This window comes from Tympanuchus pallidicinctus, unplaced genomic scaffold (genome assembly GCF_026119805.1).
Source record: "Tympanuchus pallidicinctus isolate F22 unplaced genomic scaffold, pur_lepc_1.0 scaffold12, whole genome shotgun sequence".
In the NCBI taxonomy this organism is placed as follows: domain Eukaryota; kingdom Metazoa; phylum Chordata; class Aves; order Galliformes; family Phasianidae; genus Tympanuchus; species Tympanuchus pallidicinctus.
In genome coordinates this window covers 3,717,316-3,734,855 of record NW_026294637.1, presented here as the reverse complement: position 1 = coordinate 3,734,855, position 17,540 = coordinate 3,717,316, and the positions used below count along the sequence as shown (strand labels likewise).

General features: G+C 38.0%; 1 protein-coding gene across 1 annotated transcript in view; it reads right to left on the bottom strand.

Moving 5' to 3' along the window:
* LOC128075331 (protein FAM169B-like) overlaps positions 1 to 17,540 on the bottom strand; it is a 34,789-nt gene that overhangs the window by 4,488 nt on the left and 12,761 nt on the right. Inside the window, exons 3-7 of the mRNA XM_052671971.1 lie at positions 15,182 to 15,281; positions 10,751 to 10,836; positions 9,044 to 9,218; positions 2,889 to 3,071; positions 487 to 615 (exon numbers count right to left, since the gene is read on the bottom strand). Coding sequence (XP_052527931.1) covers positions 487 to 615; positions 2,889 to 3,071; positions 9,044 to 9,218; positions 10,751 to 10,836; positions 15,182 to 15,281 — 673 coding nt within the window. The remainder of the gene's footprint in view (positions 1 to 486; positions 616 to 2,888; positions 3,072 to 9,043; positions 9,219 to 10,750; positions 10,837 to 15,181; positions 15,282 to 17,540) is intronic.

The following is a 17,540-nucleotide window of genomic DNA, read 5'->3' as shown; positions in this document are numbered from 1 at the left end:
GTAGGAGAGAACTTTCAATCTTCCAAAAGCCATAATGAACATGTTTGTGCTTCCATCCAAGAATGGTACTGGCAACAAATTGAAGGTAATTAAACACTGCCCACTGGCCATATAAATTTATCCTCTGTAATAATTTCAGAGATACAAACCCCTCTCCGTAACCCAGACATTGTGCTGTGCAACAACAGTTTTTTGGGCCAACTTCTAACCTGCTGTAAATGCACTGCAATGAGAGTTACAGACATTTTATGCTAAGACTCCGATTTGTTCAATCCCTCTCAGATTCTCTGTAGCTCATCTTCATTACCTCACACTTTCTAAGAAACATCCTGCTTACTGGGATAAGACCAGTGAACTGGAACGCATAATCAGTGGTTTCTCTGTTTGCAAACTACACAGACAATACCTTTTATCACTATCTAACCTTTGATTTTAATTCATATCTTCATACAGCTAATGTGGCCATGTTCACACTGTTTAACTTACTTCCTGAAAGGGATGACTCCATCTGAATTTTTAACCAGATATTCACTCGCTGGCTCCAATCTCCTGGTGCTTCCACCTCCCAGAGTCGCTTCTGTTCCTCAGGGTAAGTCTGCAAGTATTTCAGGCAAACTGAAAGGAAAAATCAAAAGGTAAAAAAGCATGAATGAATGAAAAGTACAATGGAAGGGGGAGTGTATTCTATCCTGGAAATTCTCGGAGACCTACTTCCATTAGTTCCTTTTCTTCTCTCTTCTCATCTTCCTTTTTCTTTCAGGTGGTGCTTTTAGAGAAAAGCAATGTGGAACAGCCAGGACAAAAACTGCTGAATCCTGTCTATCTGCTTCAGTTTAGATTACTTCCTCATGAGCACAGAAATTTTGCAAAGACTCCTGCAGGACCTGCATCACAGAACTACCTCCAGACACACAGCAGGTTTTAAATTAACAGTAGTGTCTTTTTACCCTCAGTACTCTGAAGGAGTGCTTCAGTATCTTCCAGCTTTAACAGATATGAATGCTCCTTTGTTTTCTATTTATAGACAAAAATTTTGTATCAGTTTGTTTCTGTATCAATACCACCTTCCATTCTACTACAACATTCCACTGCTGTGGTTTATTTCTTTGGACTGGTAAAACAGAAAATATGAAGACTAACAGAGGAATAACACAGTTACATGTGTCAGATGTATGATTGTCTTTAGAAACTGTATTTCCATGGATTCCTACCACTGTCTCTACACTGAGAGATTAATGTAATTTGGATACACAATCAATTTTAGCCATGCTTATCTTACTAAACTGAGATCAGTCTTATATAGCAGTTTCCTTAGAAGTCTGCAAGTCTGCAGATCTAAGAGGAAGAATATGTTACAGGACATAGTTGAGAAAACAGCTGAATTAGTTGAGCAAACTTAAAGGGTATTTTTAAACTTTCTGTAACCAGCGCTCTATCAAATTATACCATCTGTACTAAGACAGCAATCTGCAAACAGGAATATGATTTTTGTGCTCTCCTCTGACCACTGTACTCCATCACACTGCAGCATGAATTTAAATGGATCTTTTACCTTCAACATTCAGTTGACTTTAATAATGGGATGTCAAAACCCAAACTAGTACATCCACATTCTTTATACAGTAATGAACAGAACACTGTCACTAATTTTATCCAAGGATATCCAAGCTAAATTAATCATATCAATAAAAGCTACTGAAAGTAATATATATACCAAAATAGAGATGCTTGCTAAAAGGCTTTTTACTTCCTTTCAGGCCTCTAGAGCATTTTTTAAAAATATTATTCTATTATACTTTATCTTATTATACAATTGTATAAAGCATGCTGGTGAAAACTGTGAACATTCAGAGCAGCATTTTAGAATAAAAGGTTGTGATCTTTAGTTCAAGTAAGAGATTGTGATGCCAGTGAAAGAAAAAAAAAGGCAACTCCAATATAAGTAATATATATGCAACATTTAACTTCCATTACTAGTATTTTTACAAAGACCTCCCCCCCAAAAAAAACAACTAGAACCACTGATGCCTGCCATAGGAAAAATTGATTTTACTGGGCAAAGGGAAAGAATGTTGTAAATATTGTTCTTTGCTGAATTTAGAAATATCAGTGTGTTAGGAACTCCTGGTGTACATTTTCCATGCATTCGAGGACACATTCTGACTATAGACACAGTAAAAATTGTATTGACATACATTAGGAAATGGATGCAAAGTCATAAATCGATAGAAAAGCCCTTCTAAAAATGACAGCAAAGACTCTGCACCACATAGACACTTTATGCTCCTGTAAAGAAGAAAGTGTTATCAATAATGTTATCAGAGATATTTCCTGAAAATTTTACTAGTAAAACCAGAAATCCAACCTGAACATGGAGAAGAAATAAAACTACTCATCAATTTGTAAAAGTAACAAATGTTTCAAGATCGCCAATAATGAAAAAGTACCAGTAAGACTGGATACATGAGCAGAACCCAGGTGTGTAATTTGTTGCATGTAATTTTATTTTATTTTTTTTTTAACAAATGCAGCATCTACAAGAGCATTATATTCATAGTGTAGGCTTGACAACATCACTGCCATATAAACAGAGCTGATAAGTCACTGTCCTGGGCACTGACATAGTCATGTTTCTCACAGACAGCAAGTTAAGAATGCAAAATGTCAAAGAGGCAGTAAACATTCTAATTGTTTTACATAAATATTGGCTTACCTTTCCTTTCTCTGGAAGTTCCAGAGAGCTCAAGAAAACTAACCATGATAAAAACAGTTCAGTTCAGACAAGCGCACTGAACACTTACACAGCTAAGAAAATCCTACCATGACCATATTGAAATCTATACATTATACATCACCCTTACCTAATGCTTCCACATCAAACAATTTACCTTGATACATGGCAGCAGAAATAGGGCAGCTGATCCCCAAGGCATCCTCAGTCTTGAAGGACTGACAGAAATCACGCAGCATTTTCATCCCTAGGCCACCTCTTCTGTACTTTCTCTGGACAAATATAGTATCCAAAACTGGCAGCAAGTAACACTGACTGGTAGTACCATCACATAGACTCCCTGAAAGAAGATGGTAAAAAGACAGATATATTAACTTGAAAACAAAATTGATACTGCTGCAGTAACTAACGGCAGTGGGATTCTAACCACAAATACTGCGTTGAAAGCTCTACCGAGGCTACAAGGCTACTCTCAGACAAACTGCATTTGGACAGATGGTAGTAATACAAGTAAAATGCCTTCCAAGAGGAAGATGTATGCCATTAAACTGAGAGTACCTGCTATGCATGTCACCATAGTGTTTTCCAGTCTTGGACTCTTCATAATCAGACCATCTATGTATACAAGCCATGTATAAAGACAAGAAAACTATTTGACAACACAAGGACTCAGCCCTGAAATGACTGACTAGCACCAATTTACCATCCATGTACATTTCAGATAAGGTTAGCATTGAAAGATTACACTGATATATCTTCATTTTAAAAAAATATTTACAAGGATTCTATCTTACGCTTCTATCTGGATATGTGATAACTTAAATAAAAATGGATATCCACACCTTTATACCAACATATGACATTTATAATATGACATTCAGTATTACATATGACTGTTTTTTTGCTAAATTGCATGAAGACCTCCTTGGTTTTCTTTCTTATCACCTCCCAGTCTACCATCCAGTCTAAATTTTAAGTGTTTCCAGTCATAAAACTTTCATCGCTTCACTAAGACCCATTGCACAGGATGAAATATTAGAATGGCTTTTCCCAAGTTCCAGTACAAGACTTTTAATACAACCCACTTTTTCTTTATCACAACCCCATAGCAAAATTAAACTAAAGTCAACTTCCATTTCTTAGGGCCACATTGAGTAACTTTTGCTGGTATTTGTGAAGTGTTACTTTGATTACTCTTTTTCCAGGATACTAATTCAGCAAAGCACACATGAATACATTTAATTCTAGACTCTGATTTGTCAAGGTTGTAGCTCTTCCCTCTAGCAATATCCCATGTCACACATATTCTCAGCCATACAGCAAGAACTACATTACCAATCCATTCACATTCAGGGCTGGTCCACCCCTGCTTAATCAAAGTGCATGCTTAACTTCAAACACATGTTCAAGCACATTGTTGGTTTGTGGTGGTGTTTATAACCTTTCAATATTTGTAACACATGATGGGTAGTTGCTCTTTTTTCATAAGCCAAGAAATTGAGTATATCCCCAGTCCCGTTGTTAGCTGAGAGCCCAACAGAGATGTTGTATTTCAGCAGTATTGCATCATACAGTGTAAAAACAGGACAAACTTCTTATGAAGTCAGTAGCTTTAAGAATTCCTGCATGTGGCAAGTGACTTTATAAGCTTATTATTAACACCTATAGTCTGTCTCCTATAAATCCTTATGAGACTGCTGTGGTAGCAAATCCAAGGGTTGAGTGATTTATGGCTATGCTCCTAATTTTGTTGAGAAGACGACAAAAACTTGCAATGTCTAAAGGCACTGTAAATAAAGAAACCACGAAAGCATTCTTCACCTTCTCCCTGGAAAACAGAAGAGTTATAGCCTACAGACATTTGAAATAAAATAAACAAAAACCTTTGGAATGAAGGCCATATTAATTCTAGTTCCAATCCAGTAACGAAGAGGTTATCATAAGCTAAAGGTGGCCCAAAAGAGATCACTGGGGTCTGACGCATTTTGTTTAAAGGTTTGTTTCATTGCTGAAACACACACACTAAGTCCTGAGGTGAGGGAAGAGACAGGGAAAATATGGGCACTGGCAATGGGGATGAAAGCATTCATGCAGTCTGCCCTTTGAAAACCTTTGATCTGCCTGGTTGGGTCACAAATGCCAAATGACCAACTTATGAGACAGCAAAATCATAAACAGATATTATAAGGGCAGGAAAGCAGACAGCCATTAGCATTCCCAAAGAGCCACAAACCAGAAAACAAAACAAAACAAAACACCAACGTTGTGCACACTGACTGTTTCCCTGCTGAATAAGTCCACTTGGCTCACACGTGTTTGGACAGGCCCTCTGCAGCCTGAGTGGCTACACAAAGGGTGGGGAGGGTTTCTGCTGAACAGAACCCAAGGGTCAATCTGTTGTGTGAATTTGTATGTGCCTCCAATAAAATTGAATGAGTTCATGTCTTGACTGGTATGTAGTCATTCAATTTTTATTACAGCCAGAACCTTCAATCTACTTCAAAAATGCACATTAAAAACATTATTGCTAGAAAACACAGGGAGAGGAAAAACAACTGTCCAACAAGATCCCAACTAACAGTCTGTCAGGTTAGCTTCAATTCTGATAACTTCTTTTCCTACAAGAAATGTGTGCAACTTGTGAAAAATTATTTTTTTTTAATTTCTAGAGATCACCAGTTTTGAGATTTTAGCTCATGCAGCCATTTCAAAAACAATCTGCTAGAGAATTTATCATCATTTTGAAGCATTCTGGTGTTCCCTGGTAAGTGTTTGATACCACTTTTCTACAAACAGCCCACAGGTTTCATGGCACTGTGCTTCGCTAACTGAAAAATAAGTCAAAAATAGAATCTGCCCCTTCATCCCAATGTAAGACCTGGCTCAAGGCTTCTCACAGGGGACAAGGCTGTGTTTGTGTTCCTGCCCACAGAAAATTATAAACTACAAGTAAACCGAAGACATTGCAAAGTTTAGGCTCTCATGGAAAGGGGATGGAGGGATGGGAAGTGGAATGGGCAGTGAATGACTTCACACCACGCAGCACCTACTCGCACACGGCCATTTTCCAATGCAGCTGCCTCGATACCAACAAAGGGTTTTGTTACTCTCCATTTTTAAACGGACTAAGACACTCCTGGCTGGCTCAGAGCACCCTCAGACTTCCTCACTGATTGATTTGCACAGTTTTCTATATTCTCCTGACTGTTGCAGACTAATGTGAAGGTGGTAAAAATCCATTTTCAGTAATTGATAACCTTCTGTACAGAAAAATAACAGGTTTTCAGGGAATTACATAGTCACTTTGCACAAAAAGTAGTATCAATAACCACATTCACTAATCCTACACCACTACAAAAAAAAAAAACAAAACCAAAACACATTATTTTAGAGGTTTTCACACAGATTTAGAGGATGCCCAGAAAAAAATCTGAAAGGAACACCTGAAAGAAATACAAAACAATCTAAAAACTGAGGTATCTATATGAGAATTTTCTGCAAAATATTTCAAGTGTTGCAGGCCACCATTTGCAAAGTAAGGTACAAGGACAGGAAACTAATTTCCTGTTGTACCTTTAAGTAGCTACATTCAGTGAGGTCTAACTCGTCAGCTGTCTAATATGGAAGCCGCTGACATAGATAAAATTGAAGACATTTATCTTGGCACGTGACAAAGTGTCTTATCAGCCTCATTAGTGGCTTAGTACGTCTCATCAATCTTTAGTGCACCCAGTGGTAAATGCTGCATGCCTGTCACTGGATAGGAATAGGCACATACCGGAGAGGTTAGGGTGATGATCTGTGCAGTCATGAATAAATTTTGTTTTAATAAAGGTGTCTAATGCTCACGAAAACTGATAGCCTTGAAGAATGAGTCTTCTGTTTATCTACACAACAGGTGCAGGACAACCAGTGTCAGCAGTTGCCAAACTGTCTCAAGACACTGACTTAAAGTCACTGTGTCTCTGAGCAACGTGAGTGCTCAGAACCATCCATCCATTTTTAGCTGCACTACCAAAAGAGATCCAGTTAAAGATGTTCAAAAGATGGATGGATACATTGAACAGAGCCGAAATCACAAAGTTCTCTTTGTACAATATTGTCAAGCTGGTTAACCGGAATCAATGATGTCCATTGAAAATTTAGCTTGCATAATGGCACACTAGATCTGTAGTAAAGATAGAAGAGACTCTTTCCTCCTTGGTCACCACTTCTATGATTCACATAGAAAATCCATGGTTGAGATAGCTGTGCCCCACAGATTTGTTCTGGCTTATTTGTCTCCACTGAAGCATGTTTTTTGTCATACTTTGGATATTGGAAAATCCACAGGTGAAAAATACAGTCGAACACAACATCAGCATCAGACTCTCAATTACCTACTGGAGAAAATAAAACCATAGAGAATGGCCAGGAAACTGCACAGCACAGGAATAAAGGCAATCAGAGTCATTTAGTGATTCTGAAGAAGGTCATTTCTTTCTAGGACCAGAAGTTGTAATGGAGGTTCAGCACAATGTAATGTCTAGTCCATAAAGCTGCTCCTGCTAAATGTTCAAAGCAAAATAGTAAGAGGAGAACAAAACAAAAAGTTCCTAAAAAAATCTAGAACAACATTGTGATATATGATTTCTAAGAGAAGACACTTTACTTAGCTTGTTTCCAGAATAATAAATCATGGCTCTTCCATAAAGCAGAAAGAATAGGATCAGCCAGAGCATGGCAGATGTGAAACTGAAATCATAGAACTTCAGAAAACAGAAATATTCTCCAAATATGCACAGAAAATAGCAAAAACAATCAGTTTCAAGCTTCCCAAAAAGGCTTTGGCAAAACACTGCAGTATTTTGTGACACAGGCCAAAAACTTACAAACATAGCTGCCCAGAGAAAAAAAGCACTGGCAACAAAAGACAGACGCTGACAAAGCTGGACTCAAAGGGCTTGTATTTTATGTGGACGTGGTTTAAAACTCTTAATTTACTTGGAAACATTTTCAACTTGGCTAATACTTCACTCATAAAAGACTACTGTGCAAATTTATTTTACTGATGCATTAATCATTACAGAAAAGAAACATACAAGCGTTTCCTTCCAAAGGCTTTGCTCAGAAATATGGACTTAAAGGAAAATTCACTGCGGTCATTGAAGCATTTGCCAGTTATGAAGAAGCTCATCAGCATATTCACAGATATGTACACAAGATTCCTTAATCACAGGGTGCAAAATGGTTTTTCATTGATAGTCAGTAGCAGTGTATCATAACGGTTGATGTGCAAGCTGTATCTCTGTATGAATAAGGATTTTACACATCCCAGGCAGCTGAAGAGCAGAACAGCTCTTACTGCTGCTGCCTTTTGAGTCTATCAGAGAAGGTGCCTTCAGACTTGTCCTCCAGAGGCTACAGCAGATGACATCTGCACAGCTCTCAACCTGTTTCTTATTCTCCCCTTTTTGATAGATAGCTACTGATGGCTGACTTCCACAACACATCTACCTCCACAGATACCAACTTCTCTACATTTAAGCTGATAGTGTCAAGAGGACAAGATAAACACAGACAGGTAATCAGCTTTTGAAGGAGAGTACATATTACCCAGCTGCATACCTGCAGTTACTCTAATGAAGCCTTTTCCACACTAGATAGCAATACACCCGCATTAATATACACTCATTTTAATAAAAGCCCTTCCCTCAAACTTATAGTGGTGTAGGAATGCATAAAGAATCAAATATGACCTCATGTTTTTCTGTGCAAGTTAATCAATTAATGACAACATCCATTAATCATCATCCTTTAAACCCGGAGCACCACAACTGGATAAACCATGCCAGGACTGATCTGGTGTATACATGTTCCTCTACAGAACCTAGCCACTGCTCCTTCCATATCCAGGGATGCGACCACTTCTTGCCTGGTACACTGCCTTCCCTCAACAAACTTTACTCCTTTCTTTCAGATATCGCAGTTTCTGAGATGCAGTTCCCCATTCTGTGAGCAAGCCTTGCATTCTTTGTTCGTACATATGCAACCTTCCTGTTGTCTGTATTAAAGCATATTTCATTTGAATACACCAGTACCTTAGATCACTCACTGTAACTGAGAATAGAGTTTGGAACCATCATGTTAAAATGAAAGTAATATGGATGGCTTCCAAATTCTGGGAAGGCCTGTTCCCCAAATTCACTCTGAGAGAGATTCGATATAAAAATGTAAATGGGAGCCAGGATTATTTATACTGAAAGATAAACAAAAGTATTACATTTCTAGCTGTCAGAAGCTAATGGGAACATGCCTCTACCATGACCTTACCTTTCATCTTCACTGAGTAAAAGGCAACTGCTTCACCATTTCTCCAGAGTATTTTGGCACACTCAGTGGCAGAGTGAGGTAGAAAGAATGCATCATTAGCTGAATTCCCTTCCGGCATTCCAAAAATAATGCAGTTTAGAACAAAGAGGACAATCCTTTCTCCAAACGTCTGGACCTTAGTGAAGAAACAAAAACAGACCAAGGAAAAATGAAGCAGAAAACTGTATTTTGCCTTTCATGAACAGTTTCAAAATTAAAGAAGCTGCAAGGAAAGAGGTCAGGAAACACGTACCCTTAATTTGGGGAAAATACCTTATGAATTGGTTCAGATAGAACAATAAAAACAATTCTTCCCAGTGTTCCACCCTTCATCCAGAGGGCACCAAATAATTTAGAAAAAAAGTTATAAAGCTTGAAATATCTCCTGAAGTCACAGAGAAGAGTTACAAAGCACCAGGAAAAGCCTCTCGCATGGAGTCACAGAGAACCAGTCACAGATTTGGAAACATGATCAAGGCAATCTAATCCTACCCAAAAGAGAAATAAAGCCAGGATTCAATGAGCTATTCCAATCACCACTTCCCTATTACATGTCTTGCCATGCCAGCAAAGAACTTCAGTGGGCCAGGACCTTACTGAGCAAGAAAAGAGAATAAATACAGAGCCTGTCCCAAGCAGCTTACAATCTAGACTGAACAACAGAAGCAGTCAGCTTTTATGACATGTTTCTTACTGGATAACCAAGACAGGCAGATGGAAGAACGCAAAGAACAGCACATTGGTCATCAAGGCAAAAGTGGTGCCAACATTTAGACTGAAAATAAGTGCTTCCACAAATAATAACAATTCAACTCTCAGTAATGAGCTAGAAGGGACAAGCTTTTTGTTTTCAGATATTTTTTCATTCTCTGTCAATACAGCAGAAGCTCAAAAACCTGAACAGTTATGATTCTGCCCCAAGTTCTATCTTACCAGGATTTGTATCTCAAAATCCCTCCAGTTCAGTTACTCAAAAAACAAAAAACAAAAAAAAAAAAAAAAAACAACCACCTAAATTAATTAATTTAGTGAATAATTAACCTAAGGAAAGATGACAAAGGACAAAATCTGGACATAGAAGTTCAGGTATTAAATAGAACTGAATTAATAGCCTCATGGCAACACAACTCATACTCTTAGTAGAGAGTAGATCACAGGCTATACAAACCTCTTAAATTATGAAAATGTAGTTCTAAGATTATAAATAAGATCATCTGTTTGGAAAAAGAATTGCATATATAAAATCTATTAAATAAATCTGCTTTATAAAATGACCACAATACAAGCATTATCAGAGGCAAAACAATTTCACAAATAATTATGTAAGACTTTGTTCCAAAGAGCAGTAATGCTCCCTTCAGACAGTCAGTCAACAAACACTAATGTCAAGAGTACTGCTAACATGAAATGTCTGCTTATTTGATTATTCCTCTATCAGGCATTGAGGGCAAACTAAAACCAAGTGTGAATAAATCCCACAGCATCACAAAGTGCATGCAGAAAATTGTGTGCAGAGGGTTAATGTGCATGCCTCTCTTCAGTGGGAGATGTCCCCCAGGTCCCACAGGTTATATAGAGAATGAGCTGTAGGAAGCAAAGACAGTTAGTTACGATTGCTTCAACTGGGAGTGTCCAGGGCAAAGCCAAATGCTTAAAAAGCATCCTCACCGAAATCAGCCCATCTCTAGAAGGGTCAGCAGTTTTTACAACATCTTCAACAGGCCACCATCGCTGGTTCATATAAAGTGCCAAAACTACAAAAAGAAAAGAGAGAAACACGTGAACTGCAATAACATACTAGTCTGATTCTAAACCTTTTCACAAGCAGTCCCAGATCCAGTTCTCCCTCCAGCTGACCCTAGTTTGATCTACTATGACGCAGTGGAACAATTACTGTATTTCAATTTCACCTCCACACCCCTTGGCATCCAATTTTCAGTTCTGCACATGAAAAAGTCATCAAGAAACACCAAGTGAAGATAATATTTCTCAGAAATTGAGGTGACTTTGGTATGACAACCTGTGTGCCATATGAATAAAGCATTTCCTGCACAGTATCTATTCAGCAACATATTAAGTGTGGGACAAAGACAGCTATCTGGTTAAAGATTACATTATTTAATTTTATTTCAGCCTCTGTCCCCTGTCCATATGCATGCATGCCAATATTGACAGCCATTGCAAGTAAAGCACAAAAGTTTTCACATCCACCATATCAAACAGCTTCTCAGTTAACTGTGTGTCTCAATTTTAATGTATCTGTACCTTCAGAGTTGCCTCCTAAATGTCTGCATGGACAGATATTCACAAAAGTTCAGATGCATGCAGAGATGACAAATACATGCACTCCTAAATCACAATTTAAGGAGTGTTCAAGAACCCTGATATCTTTATTGTCTTTAAACAGAGTGGCACATATCCCTACAATCTTTATACAAAATGATATAATGCAACAAGTACAATGCACAGATACACGGAGTTCATACTCCTCCAGTCCTAAGGGAGAGCACTCTCCTCTGGCTCTCTAAGCTATCCAAATAAGGCTGAATATGAGAAAGTTAAAAACCATCTGTCAGCCAGAGACAAATTTACACGTAATGAAGTGCAATGACTTTAATAGGATTCATCATTCACCTGTTTTAGCTCCAGGTAATACAAATGTCTCTGAGGTGCAAAGGTTAGTTTCCCTTTTTGATTCAGAATTTACCAGCTCACACTGGCTTTCAGGCTGGAGATTCTGCCGAGCTAACTTATATTTTAAATGAATTATTAAAGCATGTGCCAAAAAGCATTACACTTTGCATACTGGCTTAACAATGAAGGAAGTATTGCACGCAAGGGCAGATGCTTGCTTACAGCACCAGATCAATTCATTAAATATTATGCACTAACTTGCATGGGAGTTTCACACCTCTTCTGTGATGGATTCAATCTGTTCCTTCAGTCCCTTCGCTCTGCTTTCAAATGCAAGCAGCCACTGCTCCATTAAACATCTATGACACGAGTCAGACAAAGGGAACATAATGGGTCAAAGGCTGACTTTAATTGGAGCAGCACAAAGTACAGAGATGTCCAACACGTGTAGTAAAGGTCAGAAAACTTTGAAAAAGCTTTGATGAAAATAAGGAGATGTATAACCACATCCTATGGAGCTACTTTTATAGAGCATTTACTGTGCTATTCAATAATTTAAATGTGTGGAGGGGAACACTAGTTGACATAGCAACTGTCACACCACATTACTTGAGAAACCTTATCTATATGGATGCCTTTCCTGAAGGAAAAACATTTCTCCACATTTCATGCAAACATATGTACTTAGCTTTTTGTTATCATTTTTTAAGTCAACATCTGGTCCACAGTTTAATCCATCTATGCTTGCCCATATTCTCATTTTCATTTTATAGTTAACTTGAGGAATACTATTTCAAATGCAAACATGCTTTGTGAAAGCACATGTTCCTTCACTTATATTTCCTCCTCTTATTGTTCTTTTCACGACATAAGGTTACATTCACCTCATCATAAGAGACCAAGTTAATTACCAATCACCAAGTTACACACATACCTGCACACTGTGATTCATGATTAACATGATCTTGCCTCTGCAGAACTAAGTGAAATGACTAAGTCCAACACATTTCAGTTCACAACTAATGGGGGTATCTACACGCTCAGTTGTGCAGCTGGCCCTGTAAGCACTAGTTTGCTAAGCCTCAGTACTTTGATCAGTTGCAGAGACAAAAATATTCACAGCGCTGCAAGAAGTTGAAACAAACAATTCCATTCCACTACGAGTATTTGGAAAGGGTAACTGAACAATAACAAACTGAATTGGGCACCAAACACAATGCAGTTGTGATTATGAAATGTATTCTTTTGCTATGCAAACACGGATTCTTGCCCAACCCGGGTCTGGATTACATTTTTACCTTCTAGGTGAAAATACACTGGCCAAATGTTCCCACACTGGCGTGCAATTATCCAAACGAAAATTGCACATCAGGACTTCACAGAGTACAGACAGAGAAAAGCAGAAAAAATAAAGTAACATCAGCTTGGTATTTCTTGTTCCGCAGCCTTCATCCAAATTGCTGAAACCCATCCCTCTGTCACAGTCTAAATTAAAGGCAAACACTATATGTAATAGATGTAAATTGAGTTTGTTTAATAAATATTGAATCTAAAAGTTCTGCTGAAGTCATCTTTCCCTAAATTTTGGAAGTAATTCAGGCTGATGGCACACTACAGATTGCTGTTGTTACATTTACACCTGAGAAAGAGAATGGAGAATTACCCAACAAGCATTTCCATGCAGCCAAGTTCAGGTCAGCTCTGATAACAGAACGCGCTCAGACATACTGCATTAAACTGCATTCTGCAGTGCTGACATACACTGAATGGCTGTCTGCCCCAGTTCCCTATCTTTAAAATGGAGTAAGAGCATCTCTCTCTCATTCTCTCTCCCTCTCAATCTCTCTGTCTCTCTAGGAGTCTTATCAAAATAAATACATTAAAGCTTGGGAGGCATGAAGGTGCTGCAGTAATGGCAGCTACTCAAGTATCCAAGATAGATATCTTTCCTGCAACCAATTACATTTTTTTCTACAATTCAAGTTTTACTCAATGATTTGTTGCAAATGTCTTGTGATAAATGTTCCGTGGCATCTAGCAGTTACTGTAAATTATTATGTACAGCACACATGAAGTGCCACAATAGGATATGTTTATTTAGTGTTATAAAGATGTTAATCACCCATGTTATGCTCTGTAAGGCCTTACAACATGATTTACATTCTCATAAAAATATCTGTACAAATACACTAACAGAATACTCAGCCCACCACAAATAAATTAAAAATGCTCCCAGCTAAGACCACGAAAAGCTGCCACTTGTTTTCCCTTTGAAATATGCAGGTCATTTCAGATACATTACATAGCAATTCTGGATAACATATCTGATCACGATGATCGATATAAATCTCAGGGTTGGATTCAATCCCTCTTCAACCTGTGCCCAAGAATCAAATGTCATCAAACTACAAAGCTCTTCACTGTCAAAGCTGTAGATAGGCTGTTAAATTTTGTATTTGTTAAGAATCCCAATTATTAGAATGTTAAACAAATGACTGGATTGGCAGTACTTACTCTGAGACCTGTGGAAATAATTGTTGGAAATAATTATATTATAGAGGATATTATTTCATAAACATAATGTCTGTCATTTTTATCTATGCAGTACTAATCCATTAGTCTCCAATGTGGATTTCAGTTGCTATTTGTAGAAATCTTTTCTTCTCTGCTTCTCTGTGTACACATCTAATTAATATGCATTTTTCCTGTTACTGTTATCCAACTGAAGATCTGTGCTAAACGCATTGACTTCACCTGCATTTATTTAACAGTTCTTTATTTTCATGTAGTCATTACAAATTCCCATTCCTCTTCTGCAGTCTAAACTAAATTTCAACCATGTTCCTTTGAACATGAGTCCATCGGTATGCACAGCTGCCTTCAGTGCAAGTTTGGCCTCTGGTGTAGGCACTTCTCTCCTTTATCACACCAGAGCCTATCTCTCTTCGGAAAAATGTTAATAGAATATATAAATTAATGTCAGGAATGAACTTCTCTCTCAGTAGTTACAGGGGGACAATGAAGACATTTTTATCTTAGAAAGGTGTTCCACATTCAACTATGTGAATCACAGCCCATTAGTGAACCCCCAATTGAAACCCTGTGTAAAACAAGCTGGAAAACTTTGCAGAGTTCACCTCTAAACACAGATGATTTTGATCTGTTTTTTGTCCTTATGAGGAAATTTCCTGATTACTTGATTTGGGCTGAACAGTACTTACACTGCTGTTTTATGTAAGGTCATTTTCCAGCTACCAGCAGAGCAATGCATAGAATTTGAAAGCCCTCAATGTCAATCCTCCCTTCCACTTTGTAGCCCATCAAAACAAACCTGACAGGTAAGGGGAATCCACCTTGTATTCAAAAGAAAATCTCAAGTATTTAAGTATGTAAACCAGCAGTCCACCTTAAAAATCAAAGAAAGTACAACTGCTCAAATTTCAAAATATTTTTACCAATTCTAACCTGTCTCTTTATCCTGTGGATCAGTTAACAGCAACATTTTGCAAGTAGGACTATTTCGGTAGAGGGGGACAAAACACACACAGGAATCTTCAAGTTTAACCTAAAAAACAAACAAGCCCTGTAGCTGTTTGTACTGCAAAGCTGGCAAGAAGCACTTCATGTATCAGATGCACTTACAGTATGTCATACTAACATGCACAGTATATGCTTAGCACAACACCCTCTCAGTCCTCAACTTAAAAACGGAAAGTGATACATATGTAATAGCCCAATATTATCAGCAAGCAATTTAGAAGGAATTAGTTGTTAAAGGTAGTGAAAAACTTAGTATTGACTTACTACAACAGGTACACAACAGAGCTTTGAACACTGTTACATGTGGACAAATGGTGTTACGAAAGACCAGACACATTGTATCAACTGCAAACAAATACAACTTGCACTTCTTACAGCTCAGTCCAGCTGAGTACTTGTGGTGTTTTGCAAACAATGAATTAAGCCTCAGGGTACAGGGAGTATCAAAGCGTTAGGGCAGCGCCTGGGCAGTTGATCTGTGAGGGACAGGGAAGGGAGATAAATTGGCGCACGGTGGTTACGGTGCAGGGAAAGCTCAAATCAAAATCCAGCTTTCAACCTCTCAGACTCAACTTTTAAACGATGTGACACAAACACAAAATCGCAGTGCTCAAACAGCTCTATATGCATGGAGATGACGATTTCCATATGAATATTGTAAATGCTCTCTTGGAAGTTTAGGTACAGGCAACAAGCGTGAATAATTTAGCACAGTATGTACTGTACTTCCAAAAATCTGGTCCATTGTGTATGTGTGGGTGTGCCTCTCTCTAATTGCACCCATTTGTCAGTTTGCTATGAAACTCAAATCAGTCATGTGATACATTTAATATTACTTGGTGCATGGAAGGAGCAGTATGAATATGGATGGCTCAAGATAACAACTTTCAGATGAAATCAGCGTTCACTAGTTTGTCGGCGGCAGAATCCTGGGATCATCTGTGCAAACATTGGACTCTTGGAAAAAAACTGAGAACTCCCTGAAATCTGTATTCATGAGCTTCCTGCTCTCTCACTCTGTTCTGGCAATTCAGCCTTTGTGTGCTACAGATATAACAGCACGGGTATCACCATGGCACCTGAGAGCATTACTGTGATGGAAAGGCCAGTACTAAATCCAATGCTATGGTTGCTATTTGGTTTTGCAATGTAATGTGCACTTTTCATAGGTGCTAGTAACATTAGGATGAGCCAAGTGTAGCTTTGTCTTTCTGAACTCTGACAGTGCTCTTCCATGCTGATTTCCTTGTCGTTTGTGCACTCACTGATTGCCCACAGATCATGACATACCAAAAAGAAGTTCTGTGACCTGAGCAAGTGGGCTGACAGACACTAATTATGCACAGTTGCTGGTCCTGCCACTCAAAACCTGCTTCAATTCAGATGCATTAAAAAAAAAAAAAGAAAAAAAAAAGAAAAAGAAAAAAAAAAAAAAGCTGGTAGCTACAGCCAATTATTTAAACACCAAAATCCTCATCCTTAAGGTTGTAGGTACATAACAGATTCTCTGGAAATTAGAGTTTAACATATCACATTCAATTTATTTTTAATTACAAAATATCAACATTCAGCAAAGTACTTGTAATAGAGTATATAATAGAGTATAAGGAAAAAAACACATAGTGTGAACATTGCCATTATTTATGTCCTTGACTAGCTGTCTGACTGCAGATTAGATTAGACCTGAATTAAATGAATGCAAGGAGAAATGTGTTGCTATGAGACTCAAATCTGTCATGTGATACATTTAAGGTCTGAAGCAATCCAGAGAATCAAGATAGCTCTGAATCAAAAGCCAGAAGTCCTCCTTTAACTGATTTCACTGTGTTTAATTATTGCAAGAATATACACAGCACTGCTTGGGATTTTATCTCAGCCTCCTTTTCAGTGGAACAGAAAATAAGCTTCTGAAAGTATAACCAGGCATGAAAGGCTGAGGGAAGGATGGAGAAGCCCTAACTGGAGGTTCTGTGCGTGGTCAGGTTTATTTGTATTTAACCCTACACGGTCCACTAGAGGGCATTAAAAGAATACTTAAAGCTAGTTACAGTCAGTGCTCAAAGATGGAAGCCAGCCACCTGAAATGGTATGCTTCTGGAAACTACTACTTGTTATTTTCCTAAACTGGGGAACAAACATTGCATTCCAAACATTCATTTCAACTAACCCACTTACTGATTTGATAGTGCAATACCAGGTACTCCAGTATGACGTGGAAAATGCCCAGAATTGAAGGTTTAAACATATATATATATATATTTTAATTGGTAAGGTTGAAGTCAGC